General features: G+C 38.2%; 1 protein-coding gene across 2 annotated transcripts in view; it reads left to right on the top strand.

Annotated features, from left to right (window-relative positions):
• Positions 1–27112, top strand: part of LOC124170597 (PAT complex subunit CCDC47) — a 57781-nt gene extending 30669 nt beyond the window's left edge. The window contains exons 4-9 of one of the 2 annotated variants that reach the window (XM_046549413.1): positions 843–997; positions 1107–1283; positions 1838–2025; positions 4423–4594; positions 23756–23997; positions 24554–27112. In XM_046549413.1, the coding sequence (XP_046405369.1) occupies positions 843–997; positions 1107–1283; positions 1838–2025; positions 4423–4594; positions 23756–23995 (932 nt within the window). In that variant the 3' untranslated portion in view covers positions 23996–23997; positions 24554–27112. Of the gene's footprint in view, positions 1–842; positions 998–1106; positions 1284–1837; positions 2026–4422; positions 4595–23755 lie in introns of both variants that reach the window. The other variant, XM_046549412.1, reaches the window with a different exon arrangement.
• The last annotated feature ends 605 nt before the right edge of the window (positions 27113–27717 follow it).

Below are 27717 nucleotides of genomic sequence, written 5' to 3'. Positions count from 1 at the left end.
AAAACCCATATTTGAATTCAGTAACCTAAAATTCGTGAAGAGGGCAATCAGTCTAAAAAAACTGGAAATATCATCTGAATTGCAATATTTTTGAATGTAACTATATAATATTATACTATTTTGAAATTTTTTGTGCCTAAATATCCTCAGCCTGCTTTCAATGAACTCCCTTACAAGAAAATAAACGTTTCTGTAGTCCGACCAACTGTGGTCAGTGAAGGTTATATCTTTTGAATATACTTGCTGGTATCTTATGTGTTGGGTCCGAATTTTGTTTGTTTGTGATGGAACTATTTATCTGACAAAAATATGCTTTACTGGCTCTCCTTCATACTTGGTGTTCACCAGGGCACAAAAGAGTTTTTTTCCCTGGAAATGCACCCCTTTTTATTTATTTTGTTTTTATTTTTGAGTGCAAAGACTTAATTAAGCACGATTTGCATTCACTGGCCAATGCTTGTTGTCTTTTGCCTCCTAATACTGGGCTTTGCTAGCTCATCTTATGAGTCACTCCACTCTGACATCTGGAGGAGATGGAAGACTAAATTTCTTCGTCCATTTCCATTCCTGATATGTGATCACATGTTGCTAGTCTGAACTCTTTCATGTATTTCGTTAGTGTATGTCAGGCCAGTTGTGTATCTTTCTTGGGTATCCATAAACGTGATGAGAAGAAGGTAGGATTACCAGTTAGCATAAAACTGCTCAAAATGCATGTCACCTGTTGTCATGAGCCATTGCTCTGAGAAATGGAAAATAGAATGAGTGGTAAGGTGAAGATTTTATTTAAGCATTCCAAATTTGTTGGAAATAAACTGTATATGGTCTGTTTGTTTTTACAGGTGATGATGGCAAAGTAGACAATGATAGTTCTGGGAGCAGTGGAAGTAGTAGTAACGTTGTGGGATTAGTGAAGGAAAGTGAAAATGTGTACACACTCTGGTGTAGTGGCAGAACTTGCTGTGAAGGAATGTTGGTGGAGTTGAAATTCCTTAAAGTGAGTAACATTTAAAGTAAAACTTGGCTGACTGAATTGATCTGTGTTTTATAGAATAGTTTCTTTTACCAGTTAATTTAATTACTCATTAGTGTAATTTATTTTTTAGCGACAAGACTTAGTAGCTGTGATAAGTCAATTACTACGCCCAGGAAGTGGCAGTGGGAGTGGTGTTGATCAAGTCCTTGTGAGAGTAGAGATGAACAAAGAAGATATGGACAGTTTTGTTCTATGCATAGCTGCAAGAAAAACAGCTCTTCGGCTTGGCAAAGATATGTCTGACCTTGTAAGCAGAGACCATAACATTTTTGTAGATAGTTAAAATGTTTATGCAGTACTAAGGATGGACCATTTTCACCTTCATGTCAGTTCCAACTCTGGTGCGATTATATGCATCTGTTCTCGGCTTTTATTCTTTAACAAGTATTTCCTTTTCATTGCTTAATTGTCAAGAGCTATTTATTTTTTCAGTAGAGTATTATGGAAACTACCCTAAATAACTCATCAAGTTATCTCGCAAGTGATTGGATCATTAGCACTACTCTATTTAAAGCATGTAAGTTAAATTATGCCCAAGAAAAGTTTTTGGCTTGGCTTTTGTGGGAATAATTTTGGTAGAAATTATTTTTGGGCTTGATTCCAATACTGGTTCTTCGCTTAGGGTTAGTGGACCAGGGAAACAAAGAATTGAACTGACCCATCCCAGTTTAATTTTTTTAAATTTCAATTCTGTGTTAGTCCTGATGTTTGATGTTGAGTAGATTTTATTTCTTTACTTACTTGAGTTAAAATTTATTAATTTAATCATGTATTAATGGTTTGTTATGTCTTCCCATCCAGAGCCTGTATTGTCCAGAAAGGAGGCCAGCTGATAAATTTGGAGGACCCCCCGGAATGCTTGTGCTCAGTGAAATGTCTGAGGTGGCTTCTTCCCTCTTGGACTCAAGGCTTTTGACTGTGCTCAACCGTTACACTGATATGATTGACTATATACACTTCTCCGATCAGTTTTCGGGGCCAAAGCCAGAGTATGTGTAATGTGTATTTTATTTCTTTTTGGGACTTATGTCTTACTGCACTAGCTTATTAATTTGATGGACTGTACTATGAGGGAAAAAATATCCAGGAAAAGTTTTTTGCCACCACTATGGCTCTGAGCAGCCCCCGGCGTCAAATGAGTGAATGATCAAAAAAATTTATTTCTAAAAGGCTGAAATGAATAAAATTTAATTTTTCAAAAACTTTAAGTTTCTCCTTCTGGAGGCATACTCTCTGCCAACCTCAGCATTCTCCACCCGTGCAGCTTGCCTCATCCTCAAATTCAGAAACTGAACAATGATGGCAGCAAACATCATTTCTAGATGCTCACTGTACGGGAAGGAAAGGTCGTTCCTTTCGAGGATATCACTCAGAATAAGTTCACTGGCATTCCACCTTTTGCCACGTTTTTTGTAAAAGTCCTCTAACAATTTCATCAAGTAAAATAATCGATCGTTTGGATTTGCAAAGTAAGGACACTTCCTGTTCAGCAACCTAGCTCGAGCAGAGTGGGAATATCCCGGTGGAGTAATAAAAGCTGCGCGACACTCAGCACATTTAATCTTCTGCACCATTGCATTGCATATTACCCCAGTACAATAATAAAACACACAGTCCAACACTTCCGGTAGTGCGTAGTCATGATAATCGGCAGCATTAAAATCCCAGCTTTCACAATTTAAATTTAAGAAGAATATCGGATTCAATAAAGTGCTTTTCGCAAACAACTTGTGGATGTTTGAAGATAAAATTATCACGAGGAATGCACCTCTGCCACTCAGCTCGTAGGCTTTCTTCCTTTGGGACCAAGAAGACATGCACCTTTTCTAAGTTAGATTTATAACCAGAGGTACAACCTGACACGATACATTTTCTGCCCACCATTTTCCTTTTCAACCGAAATAGAGAGTTTTTCAAACTCGTATACACTCGATAAACGATATACCATACGAAAATCTGGCCTCCTTTGCAGGAAAAGACTGTAAAAAAACGTGGTTTATCGCAATGAATCACTAAAACGCTTACTTCCCATACAATCACAAGGCTGACGTCGGGCGAGTGCACAAGTAGCGCCAGCGGCAAAAGTGACGAACTAATCGGACACTAAGGGTCGCATGAGCCAGCAGGGGAGAGGTAGGAAGAAGCCGGGGGCTGGCTCTGAGGTAAAAATTGGTTTCCTTTCTGATGGCATTGTAAGGCTGAATTTCAGTGAGAGAAACTCAAACAGTTCTTATCTTCTTCCTCTTTTCACTAGAAGTTTGAAACGACATATCTACACCTTGCATGCCTCTTGTGTAATTTGTACTAAAAACTTGAGTGGTGGTTCAAAGATAATCCTCATTTATCACCTTAGAAACATTCTAGTTAGCTCCCCCATTGAAAATCCCTGGTGTAATTCATCGTTTCTCTCTCTTTCCTTCATTGCTTCTCACTTGCATTTTGGTAGGTAAGCTGTATCTTTACCTTCTCCAACATGTACAATGAGAATAATTTGTTGATGTGATCTGTTTCAGTTCATTATCATCCGTGGCCAACAAGCCTAAGATTGGTTTGATTTAGCTCTCCACTCAATTCACCTATCAGCTAATCTTTTCACACCTTAGTATTGCTTCTCTTTCACATTCCTAGTGTCCAGTTCCTTACTTTTTTGGGTTCTCTCTTTTCTATTCTTGCCATGTACTGGTCCCTTGACATTTGCCTTCATCAGGCCATCATGCTTCAGAATATCGCCTATAAGTTGTTCAGTCTTCTTCTTAAGGTTTCTTTTTTCTACTATTCTTCTCAGGACTTCCTCATTCCTCATGTGGTCAATCCATTTGATATTTTTCATTTTTATGATGCACCACAGTTCTGAAGCCTCCACCCTTGAATTCTCTTCTGCTATAATTGGCTGTGCCTCACTGCTGTAGAGAAAATTACACCAAATGTAAAATCTCCTCATCAGAATCCTGCATTAAAATGACATACCATCAGAAAGGAAACATCGTCTTAGAAGTGTTAATGGCTACGCTAACTTCACCAGGGTACTCTTTCACCCTGTAGTGACATCAATCTGGTGGTGGTATGGAAAAATATTTTTCCATCAATTTTTTAATCGGCCAGTAATTTAAGAGTTTATAGAATTTATTTGAGTGCACCATCTGTCTGGCAGCTACTGAAATTCAAAATTTGACTCCACTTGAAAGGTCATTTATGCAAGAGTAATAGTTATGTACTTTTCAATACTTAAATGCAATGGGTAAATACTTTGAAATTAAAAATTGGCTACTATTATTAAAGTCACTGTATTTATGGCTTGTTAGCATCATTATAATGAATTCTGTAAATATATTAGGTCTTTTATGTGTAATACAATGTGTGATTATGTTTTGTCCCTTTACCATTAGGGACAGTGCACCCACAAAACTGCCAGAAACCAAAAAGGTTCTTCTGTTTGGTTTTAATATTCCTCCATGCAAGAGCCGTACTGTCACCGAAGTCATGGAACAAATGCGTCCATTAATGCAGCTGGTTTTCTATTGCATGGAAAAAGTTAAGCGATTTAGACTGAGCAAAGAGGTATGTAGTGCTTTTTGTTTGTATTTAGAAATCAGATTTTAGTCTTTTTGCCTGGCCAAAAAGAGATAGCTGAAAATCTCAAAGTGAAGTGAAAAACTCTTATTTCCTCTACCCTAACCCCCTTATTTTTTAGGCTTGATTTTTGAAAAAAAAATTCTTTAGTTCAAAGCATGCCTTTAAAGCGTAAGGTGTTCAGCATGTTATGTGCTCATGGTTAAAACTGTATTTTCTTGTTGTCGGGTCAACTAATATTTTGCCCAATGAGTTAATTAACACGTTGACCGCCATGCCGGTCATAATGACCGGAGTCGAGTGGCTCCCGTCACGCCACGCCCATCATACTGACCGGCCTCCGAGCGACGGTTTCAAAGTGGATTTCTGACGCCACGAGTGACCGGAATCTCTTGCTAACATATGGGCCATGACTGTTGTGGTGTCAGAATATAAATATTTATTTTAAAATAAAGTACAAAAACACATGTAATGTTTTATGATCCGGGAATAGTTAATGGAATGAAAAACACTAATGGCATCAGGGGACTTATCTGCTAAAAACGTCATGGCAGTCAATGTGTTAATGCTTAAGGCTGAAGGTAGTTGCCCTCAATATTTATCCTCTTCAAGGCAGACAGCATGGTTAGAGATCTCTAGTTTTGGTTTTTGCTTTTGCTGAAGATAAAGTGTTTTTAATTTTCTGTGCTACATAAAAATCCCTTTATTAAATTAATTAATGATATAAATTTTAATTTCTCAAAGTATTATAAGAAAATTTAGCTTTTTTCACCAGAAATTAAAAGCACTTGGTCAAATGAATAACTCAGCAATGTTTTCAAAATATTTATGTTAGATCATTAAATTAAGCCTGAAGCTAAACGTGTAATGGTGAGTGGTGGATGGACAGTGACAAAGGAAAGGGCACTGCAAACTTAGGGATCTGGGTGAGGGTGGGTTTGTAAGGGCAGACGAAGATAGTGCCGGTCTCGTGGAACCTGGGCCACCACTTACACAGCAAAATAGTGTGCTCTGTGTACTTGCACAATACCATTCATGTATTTCCATTTCCTTTCAATTCTTTGGCAATTTTATCTCTTTGTATAATATTTGGCAAGCATTACCAACTGCTTGGCTTATTTGAGCTTCCTTGTTTGCAGACTCCCTGCGGAAAATATTCTTGAAATATCAGTCAGCATTTTTAATAACATAGCTTTTCATGCATAAATGGAGCAATGAATGTTGTTACATTCAACAGTTAGGGACAAATATTTGCAGCTAGTATGTGATTTTCATATTTTGGATTGACACAACCTAATTATTTGTTGTAAAACTGGGGAAAACATTGGTTTTAAGCCTAATTTTCCTTTCTAAAATTCTTGGAAATATACTTTTAATTTGTTGTATAGTATTCAATTGTTGCTGGCAGAGCTAGTCCAACATTATTACCTATACATTACATTATTACCTATCTTACTCTAATGTTGGAATGCTCTGTGAGGCTTTGATGGGAAACATGTGGGTTTGTTATTCATGTTTGAAATAATGGTAAATAGGCTTCCTGAAGCAAAAATTCCACCTGTTACAATAACTTTTTTTATGCACTTCTTTTTAGTTATTCCTGTAATATCAAATTAGAAGTTTTCACTGCCTGCTCCTCATGCATTGTACTCTATTGATTATGTAGTGCATGTAATGTTTTGTGTGGGATGTAATTTTGTTTACCATTGTATCTCAAAGGCTGCACATCGCAAAGCATGAGCTTTTATTGCCAAGGGTGATCAAAATCATACTTTCATGAACATGTACAAGAAGTTCAACTGATTCAGACTTGATATAGTAGAAGTGCAACCTATTATAATGAAAGGTAGCTGCACTTTTCTGAATTAATTGATTAATATAGGGAATTATTGAGGAGAAGTGCAACTACCTTTCATTTCAATGTTGAAGAAGCTTGAAATTATTCCTTTACAATTACTTGTAGAAAATTTTGCAAATCAATGTCAGAAAAACAATTTAGCTTCCAATCATGGGCACGATAATACAATTGTGTTTATACATTGACGAATGCCTCACAAGATGTTTTATTTCACTGGGAGTTTATTTATGTGGAATTCAGATAATTCATTGTGTAACTTGGTAACCCTCCTTATTTAATTTTGGGTATTCCCATTTTCATAAACTTTGTCCGTAATGAGCCATTTACTTGAAATACTGTCAAAAGCAAGATTGTTTTGGGTTACTCATTTGAAATCAAAAACATTATAATGCCTAGTTGTTTCATGTAAACACAGGTTTCAATGAAAAATATGATAGATAATAGATTATCTCAAGGCGAAAGGTGATTACCCCACTAAACGATTTTTCTAATTGGAGTGATGAGTACGACACTATCGACGTAAACTCTTCGCTAATATATAACGAAGGTTTATATATTAGTCACTGCATTTTTTCTGTCTAGCTTATCTAAATTGACATAAATTGGAAATTGTCAGTTTTACATGTTGTAATTAATTGAATGTATTATTTTTGACAAAAAACAGTCACAACAAAAGAATTCTAGCTAAGTTAATAATCCAATGCGACTTTTAAAACCAAGAAATATGCACGTGTAAAGTAGTAAATGAAATAAAACTAATGGCATAAACACGACCCATAGGAGGGCATCACCAGCGGCAATTTGGAGGAACTAGAAAGACTCATCCGCTCAGGAAGAGGAAGGGAGGGCGTGCATGAGCATGGGAGGGTAGGGGCCGTGGTGGGAATGGAGAGTGTTCTCTTGGTGTCTGGGAACTCTGCCTTCCTTGCAGCGAGGCACTGGAGAGAATACAGACGGGAGCAGGGAGGAGCTTGTAAGATCATGAAATTTTGGATAGTTTTTTTTTTCCTAGGCAGAAACGTGTGAGCTAAGTGATTTGTGCAGTTTGAATTTCTAGTCTGTCTCATCTTGTTTGGGTCTAATACTAATAACACAGGCCTGCATTTTCATGATTCTACTATGTTTTTCAAGTTCTGTTGATAGAGTCCCATATATTTTTGTGCTCTGAATCAGAAAAATGTCCTATTTTTACGTAATTTAGTCGGAACTTTTTTAAAATTTGCCATCTGTCAATTTCTAAACTGTCATGTATAGAAGATAGTCGAAAATATAAGATGCACAATTATGTGTGTGTTAACGTCTGAAAATCGGAGTGTTGACGAACTGTCACGGTCCATGACTCTAAATAAGTCGCTTATGCTGGAAAAAAATCACCGCATAATCACGGTAAAATAGATGAGTGCGGAAAAATACGAAAATCCAGCAGGAATCCCTTGGTGGTTGACTGCGACATCATAACTCGGACGAAATTACCAAACTCTGGAGGCACTGACAATTTTTCAGATGAAATCCAGTTCTATTGAAGATTAAAACTTTTCACTTAACAAAGTTTAGCTAATCGTTATTCAAGGTCCAACCAAATTTTATTAAAAGCTGCCGAGAAACGGTGAGTCGGAGTCAAGGTGATCAGCGCGCCGCGTACCTAAGCAACTTCTCCCAGCTCCATTGGTCCTGTATGAGGCCGCGGATATGACAACGAATATGGTGTTATCATCGAGTTGAATCACCATCGACTTGTACGCATACTAGAAAAAAGATTCTCCATTTTTGGATGACCTCTAAATCAGGAGGCTCATAAATCGCTCGTTTCGCCGAGGCAACAGAAAACGTTAAATTGGCAAAATTCCAGTAAATCTCCCTTTTCCTAGATATTCGGTAGTTTAGAATTCGGGATTAGCGATCTTCTGCTGTCCCTTTATTTCACTCATCTTCATTGATGCAATGACGATTTTTTCGAGTACCTACTTACACCTTTTTTATTATATTAGAAATGCTATAGTCACCTACATGTCACTTTTACAGAAAAAAATTTAAATTTTCTTCGAGGCCACTGAAATATGCGTAAAATGGAATCACTTATTTCCATAATAATATTCCATGTGGGAATGCTTTTAAGTTGATGAATATTATAATTTTCTTAAAATAATTCATTGAAACAATTGTCATCTTCTCATTACAGTAAACTCTCGATTATACGAAGCAGGATTTTACGAAGTTTTCGATTATACGAAGTGATAGTGCGGTCCCAGCGAAAAGCCTATGGTAAATACATGGTGCTATTCGATTATACGAAGTTTCGATTTTACGAAATGTTTTGAATTTACGAACCACCGATCGATCCCCAGGAGCGAAAGGCATTCGTTTATACGAACTATGGCGAAATATTTGTCAGCAACACTAGTTACGCCGGCGTATGTAGCTAAAAAAAATAAGCGCTTCCAACCGTGGTTCATCAAAAGTGTGAAATCGTAAATGATAGTGCAACTTTGGAGAGAAAGGGTTCGCTTAAAACCTCACTGTGGGAAATTAGGGGAAGTAGGAGTTAAGTAAAATATCGCGACTGATATAATGCCCCTATTTACGTGCCTATTCGTAAACATCGCATCAACAATACTTCGTAGTTTAACATGTCAGGAAGGTCGCGCGGGGTATTTCGTACACTCCTAAATAACCCTTTGCACTGCTGTGAACGTACCTGGTACGTTCGCAAGGCAGGCTGCTGTGGACGTACTTCGAAGACTACTTGACTACTTTTCCCCGAAGCACTTCGAAGGGTCCCTAATCCGGGACCCTTTCCTCGACGAGCTCCCCCTCGCTGGCCCCTCTCTTCGACCCTCCGAGTGGGAGCCTTTCTCCCCAAAACTGACCGCTCTGACTGCATTTTGAAAATCTATCAATCAATGCCATCATCAAAAATAATTGTTTGTATCACACTCCTGCCAATCAGGCATTCAAGTACGTCTCTGAACCGTGTTTCTGCGATGAGAAATAACGATTTTGTTAACTTTGCTAAAATGGCCAAGTTATTAAAATTGTCATTTTTCATTGCAGGAACACGGTTCAAAGACGTACTTTATTTCCTCCACTACAGTCGCAAATTGCTGGAAATCGGCCGGATTCCCTTTGATAGCGCATCATGAGGATGTTCTCGAGGTTGGTAATTGATACAACAAGCCTACTAGTATTCTACTGCTATAATATCACGGCTATAGTTAATTCGTTATGTTATACCTTCAGGAAGCTGCAGCGGATAAAATCGCGGAGGAAATTAGAGGCTTAAAAGATGATTGTGAAAAATTCTTGGAAAAAGCAGGAAGAGCACAGCGCGCAACATCAAACGTTTATATTGCCCTTGACGATGATCTCCGGGCTTGCGACAATGGGACGCCGGTACATACGTCAGAAGAAGCAGCGGCCAGGACTAGTCAGAATACCAGTGACGACGAAGATGAAAGTGAGGAAGTAATTTCACCAAATAAAAAAGAAGTACACGCTGCCCTCCAAACATTAAGATATTTTGATCTGGCTATCGAGTTAGGTCCCCAATTTCATTCCCATTTATGCAAGTGAGAAATCATGGTGGAAGCGGCGATGGAGAAGGGCAAAAAGAAAAAAAAATAACAGATTTTTTAGTAGTATCTTTTCATGTATACAATAGCCTTCCTGAGTAAACAACTTAAATATCTTAAGTATTGGGCTCTATTAACCACAAACTTATTTTTCAGGCTACTCGTAATGAAGACGCACTTCCAACTCTAACCATGAACTTTCTTCTTGCGCGTCTCCCCGTTTTCCCATGCCGAGAGATCTTTCTTTCCTAAGTCTTTGCTTACTTCCTCTCATGGCCTTTTGCTGATCTTGCCGACACCCACCTTACGCATCCCAAACCCCTCCTTCCCCTGCATTTCCCATTCACTCCCTCCCTAAGGTTACGGAGCTTGACTGCGTCGTAGAAAAATACGCCCCCCAAAGGGAAACTGAGGCAGAGCTGAAGGCCCTTTCCCCACCCTTCTTTCTCCTGCCCCCTTCACCCCACCATATGCTGACCGCTTCTTTCCTCAGGCAATCCCCATCCCACTCTTATTCACCCCACCCACTGGGAACGTTCCCCGATTGTGGAGAAGGGCATGGTTCATCTTTACCTGCAACGGGGGTAAGTTATTAACCGGAGAGAGGCTGAAGAAGTATCTTCCACTGTCGGGGAAATGGTGCCGCGCTTATAATTGTCTCTCTTCTTCTATGCTGACGTTTCAATTGAAATTATTTTCTTTGCTCTTTCCTCACTATATTTATTTACGATTATGGCGCGACTATTTTTTAGTGCTAAAGCTAAGAAAATATTTTCTCTACGTCATTGATTCTTTGCATAACTTTCAATACGGCGGAGAAAGGGACACGAAAACTAAATGAGGTGAATGTACAGGTTTTTGCGTGTCATTTTTGGGAATTCACGCAAGTGAACCAATACTTCACATACGTTGAGAAATGATGAAACCTCTCTTGTAGGAAAACAATCAATGTGGATAATAACGTTTCTCTCTTTATTTCTCCGATAATGGAAGATGTTTCTCCTGTCGTTTTCCGGTTGGAACCTTGCTCCTGTCGGCATAAAAGAAGAGATAAATACTATATGAACATAGCACTTCACACCCGGTACGAAGAATATGGTCCTGATGAAGAATAAAGTCTTTCGTAGCAATGTCTGCTAAGATGACGGAGCACAGAATCCGGGCGGAGAACTCAAACAGAATTTACTTCAAATATTCACCAGAAGATAATCATATCCTACGTAATTTATAATCGTAACTGAATCTCAATGAAAATAACTAATTGAAAAGATAGCACATTCAACTGAAAATACAGAGTAACTCGAAATATTAACTTACGAAGGTTATTTTGGAAACGGGTGGAGGCCCTCGTTTTTCTTTTTTTTCTCGTCACTGAGCGATAGAGGGCGACATAAATGGCGGTTAGCCCGGCTGCCGCTAAAATTCCGTGGGTGCTGGAAACAATTATATATCTTACGCGAACTTAATAGTTGTTATTCGCTACTAACCACAAATTTATAACATTAAATTCTTATAATAAACTTTGCAATTCATTATTTGATTACGTTTTCTAAACTGGTCGGGAATTTCTTAAGCGATCGTTGATGTTGAAGTATGAACGAGAAATGGTAATTTTTATGGTGGTATAGTTATTTAACGATCTTTCACAGCATAAATCGATAACAAAAAGCCTTTTCTAAGAATTCTACCATGAATAACCACCTAAAACATCTAAATAAGGCCACTAAAGACAAAAATGGGCGGAAAAAACAAAAGCGAATATTTTTTCGTGACTTATGAAAAAGGTTTGAAATTACGAAACTCGATTTTACGAAGTGCCAATTTTCCGGTCCCACTGACTTCGTAAAATCAAGAGTTTACTGTACTTATTTTTACTACCCATTTTTTTAGCTGATTCCTGAAAAGTATTATCCAACCTTAATTCGGCAAATAACATTTAATCAATGAATTTGTTGCTGTATGCAGCAACTTTTCATTACTTAAAATAATATTTTTTATTCATAAGAAGCCATTCCAATCATTACAAACCCTAAAAACAGAAAAAAATGGCTGGTCCTCATTTAGTTTTTTTCCGCATTTAGTGTTTTAAAGTTTTTCCCCCGTGAAAAACCTTAAATCGGGATTCTACTGTATATATAAACAGGAAAATTCGTTTCAGTTTCTCAATAGAAGAATGTGGCATGACACAATTGAGGGTTGATATCTTCCCGATTACAGTAAGTCCTCGCTATGCGAACTAGATGCGTTCCAAGACCTTGTTCGTAAGCTGATAAACCTACAGTCCGACCACTGAGAGTTGTCCAATGACAAGCAGAAAGAATGGTCTAGGTCAGGGTAGGAGGCAAGGCTGTCGGGTAAGAAAGGCAAATGCTTACGTCACTTGTAGACAAAAGAGTTCCGTGAAGAAAGGAGCCAGAAGGGAGGATGAGAGTGAAGGGCCCAAAGGAAGAATCACTTGTATCGGTGATTCGAAGAAAGTGCTTGTATTGGTGGATCATGCTTATTTCGGTGCTCCATGTGCATGTGACAACGTTGCATGACTAGGCGACGGTGTGAGGTGCATTTGGGGGACAGCGATTGGCTGCAAACGTTCGTGCTGGTGCAGGGTTTTTCATCCCTCCTATTGCGCTGACATCGGACAACTCTTGCTGGCTGGACTGTATGCAAGGAATCGAGGAGTACAGATGTCCTGCATAATACAACACTGCATCACAACTGTGCTCTAACTCACAATTGTAACGAACTGATCTAGCGGGGCGTGCGACGCAGTCAGGGCCAAAAATAATCGCTCGCTATGGTAAGGAAGAACGGGCGAAATGCAAAACATTTCCTAACTTCAGAACGGATTAAGTGATTCTTTGTTCAGATTATGCCCGAAGTGCGAGCTCCTCTACACCACACTGCGTAGCTTTGGCCAATTCAAAAGGCTCCAAATTCAAAATTTGAAAATTTTGAATGCTCTTACCTCTGACAATAGTAAATCGAATGTGTGTAGAAAGAGGACTAACTGTACGTCCAATTTACGAGAGGTTATGAGTGGGTCACCATGACGCCACAGGAATGAAGCTTATTTTATGATGCTGCATGTAAACTGAATAAAGAACCATAATTGATGCTCTTGGTCTCAGTACGCAAGAAGAACTTAATCATGGCATGATTATTAAAACGTTATTGTAGTGAATATCCTCCTAAATGCTGTTGCTTATGCGTGGAACTTCGTAATAAAGGTCATTTTGTAACCGCTGGGACCGGGACTGAGGTTTGTAATTTCGTTAAAACGAAAATTTTGTAATAACGTTTCTTTTACTTTAGCTTGGATAGGCCTTTTCGTCGGGACCAACGATTTGCTTTGTAATAACGTTATTCGTATTAACAAGAGTCGACTCTATCCGTTTTCATGCATTACTTCCAGTAGGCAATGTCAGTTTTGAGTCATCAATTCTACCCATTGCACCAAGCTGTTTCTAGGTACAGTAAACTCGCGGTTATACGAAGTCAGTGGGACCGGAAAATTGGCACTTCGTAAAATCGAGTTCCGTAATTTCAAACCTTTTTCATAAGTCACGAAAAAATGTTCGCTTTTGTTTCTTTCGCCCTTTTTTGTCTTTAGTGGCCTTATTTAGATGTTTTAGGTGGTTATTCATGGTAGAATTCTTAGAAAAGGCTTTTTGTTATCGATTTATGCTGTGAAAGATCGTTAAATAACTATTCCACCATAAAAATTACCATTTCTTGTACATACTTCAATGCCAACGATCGCTTAAGAAATTCCCGACCAGTTTAGAAAATGTATTCAAATAATGAATTGCAAACTTTATTATAAGAATTTAATGTTATAAATTTGTAGTGAGGAGCGAAGAGCAACTATTAAGTATGCGTAAGATAGATATTTGTTTCCAACAGCCACGGAATATTAGCGCCAGCCTGCCAGAGCATACTCTAAGGGCCTAACCGCCATTTGTGTCGCCCTCTATCGCTCAGTGACGAGAAAAAAAAACGAAAAACGAGGGCCTTAACCCGTTTCCAAAATAACCTTCGTAAGTTATTATTTCGAGTTACTCCGTATTTTCAGCTGAATGTGCTATCTTTTCAATTAGTTATTTTCATTGAGATTCAGTTACGATCATAAATTACGTAGGATATGATTATCTTCTGGCAAATATTGGAAGTAAATTCTGTTTGGGTTCTCCGTCCGGCTACTGTGCTCCATCATCTTTGCAGACATTGCTATGAAAGACTTTATTCTTCATCAGGACCATATTTTTCATACCGGGTGTGAGGTACTATGTTCATATAGTATGTCTCTCTTCTTTAATGCCAACAAGAGCAAGATTTCAACCGGAAAACGACAGGGGAAAAATCTTCCATTATCGGAGAAATAAAGAGAGAAACGTTATTATCCACATTGATTGTTTTCCTACAAGAGACGTTTCATCATTTCTCAACGTGTGTCAACTATTGGTTCACTTGCGTGAATTCCTGAAAAGTAACACGCAAAAACCTGTACCTTCACCTCATTTAGTTATCCTGTTCCTTTCTCCGCCGTATTGAAAGTTATGCAAAGGATCATTGACGTAGAGAAAAGATTTTTTTAGTTTTAGCACTAAAAAATAGGCGCCCCCTAATTTTAAATAAATATAGTGTGGAAAGAGCAAAGAAAATAATTTAAATTGAATAGTCGGCAGAGAAGAAGAGAAACCATTATAAGCACGGCACCATCACCCCGATTGTGAAAGATACTTCTTCAGCCTCTCTCCTGTTAAAAACTTACCTCAGTTGCCGGTAAAGATGAACCATGCCCTTCTCCATAATTTGGAGAACGTTCCCAGTGGGTGGGGTGAATAAGAGTGGGATGGGGATTGCCTGAGGAAAGAAGTATGGTCAGCATAACAAGTGGTGAAGGGGGCAGGAGAAAGAAAGATGGGGAAAGGGCCTTCGGCTCTGCCTCAGTCTACGTTTGGGGGCTGTATTTTTTTACGACGCACTGAAGCTCAGTCACCTTAGGGAAGGAGTGAATGGGAAATGCTGGGGAAGGAGGGGTTTAGGATGCATAAGGTGGGTGTCAGCAAGATCAGCAGAAGGCCACAGGAGGGAGTAAACAAAGCTTTGGAAAGAAAGACCTCTCGGCATGGGAGAACAGGGAGGCGCGCGAGAAGAAAGTTCATGGTTAGAGTTAGAAGTGAGTCTTCATTACGAGTAGCCTGAAAAATAAGTCTGTGGTAAATAGAGCCCAATACTTGAGATATTTAAGTTGTATATTCAGGAAGGCTAATATATACACGAAAAGATATTACCCAAAAATATCTGTAATTTTTTTTTGCTTTTTGCCCTTCTTTATCGCCGCTTCTACCATGGTTTCTCACTTGTATAAATGGGAATTAAATTGGGGATCTAAATCGTTATCCAGATCAAAATATCTTAATGTGTGGAGAGCAGCTATACTTCTTCTTTTTTATTAGGTTAAATTACTTCCTCACTTTCATCTTCGTCGTCACTGCTATTATGACTAGTCCCGCCCGCTGCTTCTTCCGACGTAGGTACCGGCGTCGCATTGTCGCAAGCCTGGAGATCATCGTCTAGGGCAATATAATCGCTTGATGTTGCACGCTATGCTCCTGCTTTTTCCAAGTATTTTTCAAAATCATCTTTTAAGCCTCCGCGATTTCATCCGCTGCAGCTTCCTGAAGGTATGACGTAACGAATCAACCATAGCCGTGATATTATAGCGGTAGAATTACTAGTAGGCTAGTTGTATCAATTACCAACCTCGAGAACATCCTCATGATGCGCTATCAAAGGGAATCCGGCCGATTTCCAGCAATTTGCTATTTTAGTGGAGGAAATCAAGTACGTCTTTGAACTGTGTTTTTGCGATGAAAAATAACAATTTTAATAACTTGGCCATTTTAGCAAAGTTAACAAAATTGTTATTTCTCATCGCAGAAACACAGTTCAGAGACGTACTTGATTGCCTGATTGGCAGGAGTGCGACGCAAACATTTATTCTTTGATGATGGCATTGATTGATAGATTTTTAAAATGCAGTCAGAGCGGTCACTTTTGGGGAGGCCCCCACCGCTCGGAGGGTCGAAGAGAGGGGCCAGCGAGGGTGAGCTCGTCGAGGAAAGGGTCCCGGATTAGAGACCCTTCGAAGTGCTTCGGCGAAAAGTAGTCAAGTAGTCTTCGAAGTACGTTCACAGCGGTGCAAAGTGTTAAGTAGGAGTGTACGAAATACCCCGCACGACCTTCCTGACAGGTTAAACTACTAAGTATTATCGATGCGATGTTTACGAATAGGCACGTAAATAGGGGCATTATGTCAGTTGCGACATTTTTACCGAACTCCTACTTCCTTAAATTCCCTCCGTGAGGTTTTAGGCAAACCCTTTCTCTCCAAAGTTGCACTATCATTTACGATTTCACTCTTTTGATGGACCACAGTCGGAAGCGCTGTTTTTTTAGCTACTTACGCCGGCGTAAATAGTTTTATTGACAAATATTTCGCCGTAGTTCGTATAAACGAATGCCATTTGCTCCTGGGGCCCGAGCTGAGGTTCGTAATTTCAAAACATTTCGTATAATCGAATAGTGCCATTTATTTGGCATAGGCTTTTCGCCGGGACCGCAATATCACCTCGTATAATCGAAAACTTCGTAAAATCCTGCTTCCTATAATAGAGTAGGGATGAGTCGATTCCAAATGTCGATTCTCGATTCCACCAATTCTCGGGCACGGAATCGGAATCGAGAATCGATCGCCTAAAGTCGATTCCGATTCCATCGATTCCAGGAAGATAAATGTTTTGAGCATAGACTATAAGTCTGGGGCATAAATGCTGCCACACACCTAAGCGGCCGCGTTGTCAGCCTTGCCCGCGCGGAGGATACGCCCCGCACGCGGGTGCTGCGACGAACATACCTAAGCGGCCTCGGAAACATTAAAATGTGGGCAAGAGCGACAAACCGACGAACCCTGAAATACCTCGTGTTCATGAGCAACTCTCAGAGAAAAAAAATTGGAAACCACGGGATCGGGAAGCAACGCATGCGTTTTCCGTTCTTTTATTAACCGCTGGTCACGGCAAATCAAATTGTTACGATTATGAATCACATTCGGAGAATTCATCTGGACCACCAATTTTAAAGTATAATAGATCGAAATATATTTTTTTACTTTCGAATGATATTTGAAGTCTGATGATAATAAAAACGTGCAGAGAGCGAGTTTTCCTGTGAAAAAAGTTTCTTATAAATACGCGCTGAGAGCGGTTTTTTTATATAAGTAACTTTTTTAGACTAACACGCGCCTGCGTCAATAATAAAAAAATTTGACACATTCGCGTTTGTATAGCCCGGTTTCATCAATGCAACCCTTGAGGAAGTTTATACTTGCTTGGCACAAGCCGCCGCGGCCTCCGGGCGGACTCGACAGGTTGCGTTCGGCCGCCACCGCGCACCCGCCAGGCTGCTGTGGTATGTATCGACGCCATGAACGCTACATTATTGTTTAGCCACCGCGGCCAAACGAGAATGTAGCCACCGCGGCTATTGTTATTTTTAGGGATGGTCGGATCGGATACCTCGGATCCAAATACCCGCGGATATTGCCCTTCATCGGATCCAAAGTCGCGGAAGACATCGGATCTGGATCCGTAATTTTAAATAATAGCTTCAGTGAATGCAATAAGAGTGGAAAGATTTCCGATTCTCTCTTCGAATGCGCCGTCGCATGCGATTCTTGTCCTACTCATGAACTGTTTTGTTTGAAAGCTCTCGCAGAGGTTGCAAGTAGAATTTCAGCCGTGGCCTGGATTTTCAGCATTTCAAAAGTAACTATGTCGCAGATTTCAGAAAACCACCCTCGGCCGTCCATCAGCCCGTGCCTCTGTTGTTTTTTTTTCGCATCCGAAATCACACGGACCAAAAATCATTGTCTTCTAAGGAAAATATCAAATCACACGAAAACAATTGAAGCGTGTTTCATCCCTACCTCGTCTCACCAACTGACCTTTTTTGGCCTACCTGCTTCAATTCTCCGTTTCTAGACTACAAATGCTAGGAGAGTGACTTTCTGGGAAAGTGTTAAAATTAGTTTAAAACCCATTATTTAGTGCCCGGTTTTTTCAACAATTTTCCCCCCTGGTTTTGGATCCCCCCCAATTGAAATTCCTGGCTACGCTACTGCTCCTTCCCCTCCACCTCTCCTTTACACGCTTTTGCTGCCCACTCCTTCCTCATGCTGAGCGGTTGAGCACCTCGTCGCACGTGACGTTAATACAGTTTTAAATAGGTACTTTTAATTGTGTTGCTGATTGCGCAGTTGCAATTTAATTTAATGATGCACCAATAAAAATGTCTTTCATTGTGTATTAACATTTCCATTAACAGGAGAACCAATGAATGCAGTGTACGTGCACTATGGCGTAAATTATTGCGAGGATGTGCTAAATCCACCTCACCATACTGAAGCATTTTCGGATGAAACACAAGTCCGTATGCGATGAGAAAGTAAAATTCGGGGGAAATGCGTGTGTGAGGAAAATTTGAATTCAGTCGATAGCAGGGGGGTAGCCAGGAATTTTGTTAAGGGGGGGTCCGAAACCAGGGGGGAAAATTTTTAAACAACAGGGTACAAAGGAGAGGTTTTCAAACTAATTTTAACGCCCTTCATAATAGAAAAAACTTCATTTTTCAGAGATTCATTTTTTTTTCATTTTTGTAAATTCATGATTTTTAATATTTTGTTTCCTTTTAAGAAGGAAAGTAATTGTGTTTCTACATTTTGGGGGGTCCTCTCGCTACGCTACTGGTCAGTGGTTCATCCTAAGATTTTTCCTATTTTCATTTCCAAACCCAAGCGTAACAGTTTAGGCCCTGAGTATGTAAAGATGTTTTGAAAAAAACAACTTGAAAGCCCATAAAATAATTTTTAATTTATAAAAATATTAAAATGTGTATGAAAATCTAAAAAGCATTCCATTGATTGTTTGTACCCACAATAAACTTGAATAATGACTTTGTGAAATCGCAGGAAATTGAAAATGCATTTGGATTAGAAAATATCCGATTCGAAAGATCTGGCTCCAAAAATCCTGGATCTGTCCGTCCCTAGTTACTTTATTCCATTCAATTCTTAAATTTTAATGACAGCAATACCACTGATAAATCAAAATCCCACCTGCTATAAGTAGTAAGAATCGATGGAATCGGAATCGAGAATCGGGAATCGATTTGAAGGAATCGAAATTGGAATCGGAATCGAAAAAAAGTGGAATCGACTCATCCCTATAATAGAGATTTTACTGTATGTAGTAATTAAGGAAGTCGCTGGTGATTTGGGCAATGGATATCCATTACATCACGCAATTATTCACTATATACTGGCTATTGATCTATAGAATTGCAAAAAGTAACGTATCTATCACTTTGTAGTAGCTTCTGCGTGGTCATTATATTGTTATTAACCAACAAAGCTGGAAATGTAGTAATTTGTAAGAGCCACATTGTAAGTCCTTCTATGACCACATTTGAAGTTTTACTTATCCATGCATAACATTGTGATAGTTTTGACCCTAATCTGCAGAAAAGGGGTAATGATTGATAACATGAGCCATGAAGGGATGTAGCAAAGAATCTTGTCTGTGATAATGAACTTGAACCCCATCATGTACATCATAGTTAATATATCCAGTGATTCATAGAAGAAGAGCAAAGCACTTTTGCTGGAGTGAAAATTTCATGTTTTAATTGATTATATTAAAGAGAAAAATGTTAATTTAGCATAAAAAGGTGGCAAATGCATACTACTGGCTTTATAAACTTAGAGACAAGAAAAATTATTGGAAACTACCCTATGGTGATGTCACTACAATATGATGTTCAATCACTGAATTCAAATGTCTGACAGTCCATTTTGCAATCAATCAAATTTTCAGTTACTGCTTTAGCTTTTATCCAAATAAATTGAGTGTGTTGCTGAATAGAAATGTTTACTTCATTATTTTCATGATAATTAGTAATCATTATATTCAGTGATAATCCAAAAATTTAATTTCTGAGCAAGATTTTGAATGACCCTGACACAGTCAATCCTTAATCTTTTTTTGTTGTATTTTGAGGGGAACATAGCAATCCCATTGAAGAAGAGTGGATATGTAGTTGTAAGCAATTAAAAAATGTAATTGAAGAAAAAATGATGTTGTGAAATGAGAATAGTACTGGGGGCTGAAACTGTTAGAAAAATCTGTATCGAAAAATATATTCATGTTAACTCATTTATGCCCTGGAATTTTTTTCATTAATGGTGGTGAAATATTCATTAAATTTGATGTATATATTGTCCTAGTTATGGGATAAAAATGCTTTAAAAAATCCTTAGTACTCAAGGTGGTAGTAAGACCCTTGGTCAAAAATGACCCGCATGGCAGAAAGCGGCAAATGAGGTGAAACTAGAGATAAGTGGTTTTATTATTAAAAATTTTATTTAGATACGTTAAAAAACAACGCATAAACAATTGTTCATGCTGATATGATTATGGATAGTTATTATTCATATTAAAATAATTAAGTGCATGGTATGTTTTTTTTTTTAAATATGTATCTGTAGGGGATCAGGTTGGTGTGGTGGCTAGAGTGTTGGCTTCACACCCGGCGGGCTCGGGTTCAAATCCCGGCAGTGGCAGAGAATTTTCAGAGACTGCCCGATCCCTGCTTGAATGTTGTGTGGAGGACATTTCAAGTGCAACACTCCGTCCGTCGGATGGGACGTTAAGCCGTGGTCCCCTTGGCGCCTTTCGTTAAGAGTAGGCTTTTTGCCGACGTCGGGTTTCTCTCCACCCTTCCTTGCCTACCCCTTCCCTCATGGTGCAAATGACCTCAGCTGTCGGTCGCCTCCTCCAAATACCATACCATGTATATGTATATATTTTTCACCCTCTTAAATTTTATTTTAGGAATATGTATACATATTTATATTATGTTGAATAAACTGTTAAATGTAATGAGTAAAGTAATGCATTGCAGAAAAAACAAGTGCACTTTAGAATGATTGAATTACAGTGGAATCTCTCTTTGTGAAATGAACCTCACGCAATTTTTTTTTGGTTGAAAGAAAATGAATTCCCCAAGGCAGTACTCTTTGCTCTCCTAGGTGAGTGAGGGAGCTTGTGCAATTGTTTGTTTTATTGTGTTTCAGTTTAAATTGTTGTGTACTATCCCCTGTCATACTTCTAACTTCCCAAACACATTCAATATCTTTCTACCCAATAAACAGCCATTGATTGTCCATTTACCTATAAAATGATTTTTTTGTTCATTCATCACTCTTGGTAATGATGGCAGTTGCACGATTAATTAAACTGCTAACTTTAGAAAAAGTTATCTTAATGCAGTGAAAATTATCATTTCAGCATTTCCTTTGTGTCCTTGCGTTTCTAATCATCTATTTTATGGATGTAACCGACAGCAGAGGTCATTTTTGCAATGATATAATGGTGGGGACAGAATGGTTGTTAGAAATTCAGTTTTGGTATTAGCCAGCTCATAACGATCAAACGGTCCTAAGGGATCATGGCTCAGCATCCCTTCTGCTGCACTGAGTGTCGCACTGAAATTGTCCTTCTCACGAAACTCAATGAGGTACAGGGCTATCTCTGAGAAGCTTCTGCCACTGCCAGGACGTGAGCCTGGCCCCACTGGGTGTAAATCCAACATTCTAGCTACCATTCGCACATGATACCCCTGGATCATCAATCTTCTACTGTACTATCTTATTAATCATTAACAGAGCCCCACCTAACGTGCATTAGTGAAATTTTGCTCCCCAGTAATTGGGATTCCTCTTGTACAGGCATCCCCTGACTTACGTATGTCTCGACTTACATAAATCCGTACTTACGTAAGCGATAACCGTATTTCAAAGGATTACGTTAATTTTCAAATGCGAGCGTGAAGAAGTAGATATTCGCTCATACAACCTATGGTAGAAAAAATATCGAATAATTATCAAATTTTTTACGTGCTAAAAATAACAAAGTGACCCATTTTTGTCATTCCTCGAAGGAATTTTCATTAAGTTCTGTTGAAAAATCGCTTATAAATCCCAAGTCAGCAATCAACGTGAAAATTTGCAGTTCTAGCGATGGATGAGGTTGCACACATTCCGGTATGATACAACTTGTTATTCAGCATGCACACCCGAACTCCGACTTTCAACTATTTAAAAATTGTATCCTTAACTTAAGGCATTTCCATCTGTGGAATTAAAAGAAAATGAAGTTCAAGCAGAAATCTTTATTGCAGAAAAGAATTGATTAGTACCCACGTAACGGCATTGAAATTTTGAGTGTTGGCAATGAACGCCGCGAAAAAGTTAAAAAAAGTTGACACACGATATTAATTGCGTAATTGTTTACATGTTTCTGGCGGATAATTTTATTAAGCTCCATTTTCTCGTTCTCTCATATTGTGTGCAACTGTAAATGAATATTGCATCATTGAGAGCTTTTCACCACTAACTTTGTTGCACGTTAATGACGGAGTTGGCTGAATAAAAGCTCACTTTTAATTAGCTTCGTGCTTTGGAAATACTCTTCGATGTTTCCAGTGAAGTAAATATTCAAATGACGATATTTTCACGTTATTTTATTGAGATATGAGAGAATGAAAGTATGTTTCCGAGCGTGAAAGATTGAGTGTATGTGCACGTGAATGCATCTAAGAATATAGTAATTTACTGTTATTTTTTTGTGTTATTTGCTCGTAATCCTAGACACTCCTCCTACGTGTATTAACTGTGACAGTGAAACCACCAGATTCATCGATCAACATAATATATAAAAGGCAGAAGATATAATGATTATAGGTAGGTAGACGATGCATTCTTTGGGCCCTTGTATCGCAGTATAACATAATGAATCAATTTAAGTATTCAGTTTAGTAATGTAGCGTTGAGATACCGTACTTTCCCGAATCCACGCGATCGGTCAACTCTGGGAATAATATTACGCATTTTTGATTGGCAATGCTCGAGATGCAACTCTCAGACTATATTAATGTTTATCGATTTTGTATCTCATAACGTAAGAATACGCTGTAGAGTTCATGAATATCGCAGTGAATTGAATGAAACTTCACCGAGAATTTACCGCGCATTTCTCCGCTGAGAATTTCACCGTGCCGATCGCAATCTCTGAAGCACTAACGCAAAGGTTCGACTTACGTAAATTTCGACTTACGCAGAGTCTGCCGGAACGCATCTCTTACATAACTAGGGGGATGCCTGTATCTTATTTCTTCAATCTCCAATGTTGGTTGGTCTTCAAGTGATAAAATGACTTGTCTGAAAGCAGCTGTTAATGAGGCAATTATTTTCGAAAATTGACCTCTGCAATCATTTAACAACACCATCACAAAATTTTCCCAGTGTAACAGCCATAAGGTTTAGTTCCACACTTAGTCGCATGCCACTAGCACGATAATGCAATTGCTGAGGAAAAAAGTTATGCAGAATGTATTGGTGTAAGGTAGGTAAGATAGTTAAAGTTGTTTGAAAATGATCCACTGTGCATAAATGGATAAATCTGTTCATTTAGTCACCTTTTTTGCCCTGAGGCTTGTTAGGATACCTTTGATTAGTGGAGTTCATTTTTTTTTTCAAAATGGTTGGTCCAGGTGGAGCCTTACCTCCTCAGGAATTGTATGCCTCATTTTGTCACTTTTCAGGCCAAGGCGAAGGCTGATAAGAATAGACTGCGAGTTGAAGAAGCATTTTTGAAAACGACTCATGCTGCGAGAGCAGAGGCTGCTGCCGCTCGAAGGGAGGAGAGGAAACGGCAAGAGAAGGAGAGGATTTTGCAGGAGGAAGATCCGGAGAAGCAGCGCAAGTGGGAGGAGCGTGAGGCGAGGAGGCAGATGAAGAAGCGAGCACCCAAGATGAAGCAGCTCAAAGTGAAGGCCCTCTAAACGTAGGCTTCTTCTTTCATCAGTTTTTTTAGCCCACTAGACGAATGCTACTTTCATCAGTTTTTATGATTTTGGTGTTACATTTTCAGTCCTTTTTCAGTCTCTATCAGGGTGATGTTTTTATTTTTCTAAATTTTGGATGATAGTAAAATCAAGTAAATTTTACACTGAGCTTGATGTACAGAACCTTGTATCATGTGGAATATATGTTTTCTATCACTTTTTAATAGTAGACTCTGATTAATACAACGTTATTACGAAGGTCTCGTTTTACGAGCAAATTGTTTGTCCCAACGAAAAGGTTAATCTAATTTATGGTAAAAGAAACATTATTAAAAATCTTAGTTACTTTGATATTTTGGTTATTATGAAATTTTTATAGTTACAAAATTTTTGTTGTTGTGAAATTTTTGTCATTACAAAATTACGAACCTCAGTCCCAGTCCTGGTGTTTACATAAAGATCTTTACTACACAGTTCATTGGACAAGAAATGCCATTCAGGTGACCCACTCAAAAATTTGCCATACAGTAAGTCCACTTCTTTAAAACCTTTCAGAGATACAAGCATTGGAAGAATTAAAGCTTGCCCAAAATTTCAAGTTTGGTGCCTTTGAAGTTGGCCAACGCGATGCTGTGTGGTGCAGAGGAACTCGTGCTTTGGGCTCAATCTTTACAAAGATTACCAATTAATCCACTTTGGAGGCAGGGACTGTTCAGGGTTTTGCTCCTACTTCTTTCCCAAGGACAGCAAATTTTTTCGCCTCCAGCCATGTTGGACGTGTTTGATCAGTTCGTCGCTATGGTGAGTTAGTGCAAAATTGTAATGCAGTGTTGCATTCTGCAGGATAATTACACTTTTCTATGCCTTGCATAAGTTTATCAACTTACGAACAAGGTCTGTGAATGCATCTTGTTCATATGTTCAGGACTTACTGTATTGGAGATGACATTAACTCTCGATCGCGTCATGCAGCAGCCAAAGAGTTTGTTTCAATGAATGGATGTTGTTGATGCCAGATGGTGATGAAAATGGGAAGATGACAATGAAGCAAAATCAATTCGGAGGGCAAGAGCTAGGCAGTCGGAAATTGTTTTCCCTAGGATCACTTTTCAAGCAGTTTACTTCGAAGTGAAACGAGAATATTTTAAGATATGATGTTGTAAGAAATAAACCTCCTTAGTCACAAAAAATTCTATAGAAAGCAATCAATGCTTATTTTCATATAAATGATATGAAGCTAGGGTCATATCAGTTCCATCTTTCGTCAATTTCATTTCTAAAAGAAACACTCCTATGATCTCCGTAATTTTTTGGTCCCATGAAGTTTGTGATAACGAGAGTCTACTGTATAATGAGTGTCAGATATTCTGTGTGTATTCGTTGTCTCATGCCATACAAAACATGATCCAGTCATTATCACACATAATGTGGTTTTCATGTAGGGTTTGCTCTGTCCGATTCTAATTTAACCAGTTTGGATTGTGCCATTTTTGGCTGGCTGTTATTTTGCCATCAAGTTTTTTTAATAATCCAGTACTTACCAGGACCATTCAGTTCTTCCATTTTGTGTGGCAGGTAGAATTTTATCTGTTGGTCCACATTCATTTTATGCTGAGAAAGTATTCCCATGATTATGTCTTCGCTGGAACTTCATTTTTATTTATTTAATTCCTGTTCATTTTTGTCTCTGATTGTTGCCATGAAATAGAAAAATTTGTATTTGTGAATATTGAAGTCTTACATTTTCACTGTAACTTTCAAATGGGTGGTCAAGGTCATTGTAATGTTCAAGGGGGTGAGTATTTTTAGCACTATGAGCCAGTACATCTATTTGGTCTGTTTTATTTTGTATATCACCTTAATGTTCCTCGGTCTTAAAAAATTATGACACTTCATCCAAGTCTTAGTGTCTAGCCATGGTCATTCAATTCCTGTGCCGACTCATGTTGTTCCATAAACATTTGGTTTTCATGTATCTACCTGTTCGCAGATACACTAACATGTACAAAATAATGCTGTAAACATGAGAATGAATGTTAAAATGCCCCATGTAACCGTCTTAACTTGTATGAATGGTTAATAGAAAATATTCTAATCTGGTTCATGCGTTTGTACATGGTCCACTCTGGTCCACAAAAACTGTTCATGTCTATACACATCAGCTTGTCCATGTCATAGTGTCATGTAACAAGGTCTTAAAGAGGGATTTAGGTATGCATTTTCATACATTGTGTGAATTTTTATGGCCAATAAATAATTACCATTGCTGTCTTAAGCTTTAATGTTTGGTTTAGTTGTTGTTATATGCATTTACCAGTTTTGGTCCTGTTCATTTATGTGCATGTTGCCACCTATGACAAGCAAGTATCTATGAAATTTTCATTATTACGTGGCCTCCAGATTTTTTATAAATAGTCAAATCATGTTTGCATTTTGCATAAGTAATGTGTCTGAATCTTTAATGTTGTTGATTTTAAAGCATGTTTACAATTTATATTTAAGAGATGTAGTGGAAATTGGAAGAAAATATTGTGCCATGAGGGTATGTATTTAATTGCCCTTAACAATTACATGGCATGTTGAAGTGCTGCCTGTGTTATTTTTGTTCCTCAATTATTTTTTTAATTTCTTATGGGTGCAGTTGCTTGAAAACCATTGGCTCTCATTATTTAAATATATTTTTATGCTGTAATTTCTCCCATTTTCCTCCTAAAAAGCATAAACCAGCTATCATATTTCCTTTTGTGTTTTCTATCCATTTAGTGTGGGTGGCTTTGGTTAATGATGCCATAAAAGTTTCCCATTGAAGTCCCTTGGGATATAGCAAATGTGTTATTACATAATTCATGGCTTGGAGAGAAATCCACATGAAAACAGTCAGGTCACTGATTTCCTCCTTAAGTTAGTTACAGTTGTTGGGTTGTTGTTAAGCTGCATTTTTTTAGTTTATACTTTGTTGTGAAAGTCAAAGTCTCCCATTTGGCTCTTTTATATTCTCAGATTGAAAAGCAGTAACATTGATGTTGCTGCTTTGACTGAGTCAGCTGCTGGAAATATCTTAAGCCAGTTTGTAATCTGACAATTAAAGAGAAAAATTAGAGAATGATACCCTTTCTTGTAGTGTTTTATTTAAAGAATGTTGGTTACCTTTATTTTCAAATTTTAATGAAGTATTATTTTTACTCTTAAAATTTTTATCTGTTTTTTTTTTTTGTGATCATTGTAGAATGCGATAGACTGAGGATTCTTATTGTCACGCCCTTGTTTCTTTTGGTGGGACAGGGGCTTTGTAAGAGGCCATTTGAAATTCTGAAGATGGGCTTGCTGAAATACGTAGGGCGACTGCTTTTTTGGCCTCTTAATTTATAGTACAATTTGATTTTACTCTTTCAATGGCATTGAAAAGTTATACCTAATAGTTTGATTCTCCATTCATCATTTGAATGAGCTTTGGAGTGAAAAATCCCTGTAAATAACTTACAAAAATTTTAATAGGAGTGTAATGTGGAAATTATGTAGCTAGTGGTTGATTTTTTGAAAGCTGAATTTGAAAGGGAATGAAGGCATATGCAAAACTTAACCAAAAAGGCATATGTTAATCTATCAATGATTCTAGTAATTAACTCTCGTAAGTCGTACTGGGTTATATAACAAAGACCAAGGTTAATAATTTATTTTATGATTGTGCACTCTGTCAATCTTTCACAATATTGGATGTA

The sequence above is a fragment of the Ischnura elegans genome, chromosome X (genome assembly GCF_921293095.1).
Source record: "Ischnura elegans chromosome X, ioIscEleg1.1, whole genome shotgun sequence".
In the NCBI taxonomy this organism is placed as follows: domain Eukaryota; kingdom Metazoa; phylum Arthropoda; class Insecta; order Odonata; family Coenagrionidae; genus Ischnura; species Ischnura elegans.
The sequence above is the reverse complement of the archived record's forward strand: the minus strand, read 5'-3'. Positions and strand labels throughout refer to the sequence as shown.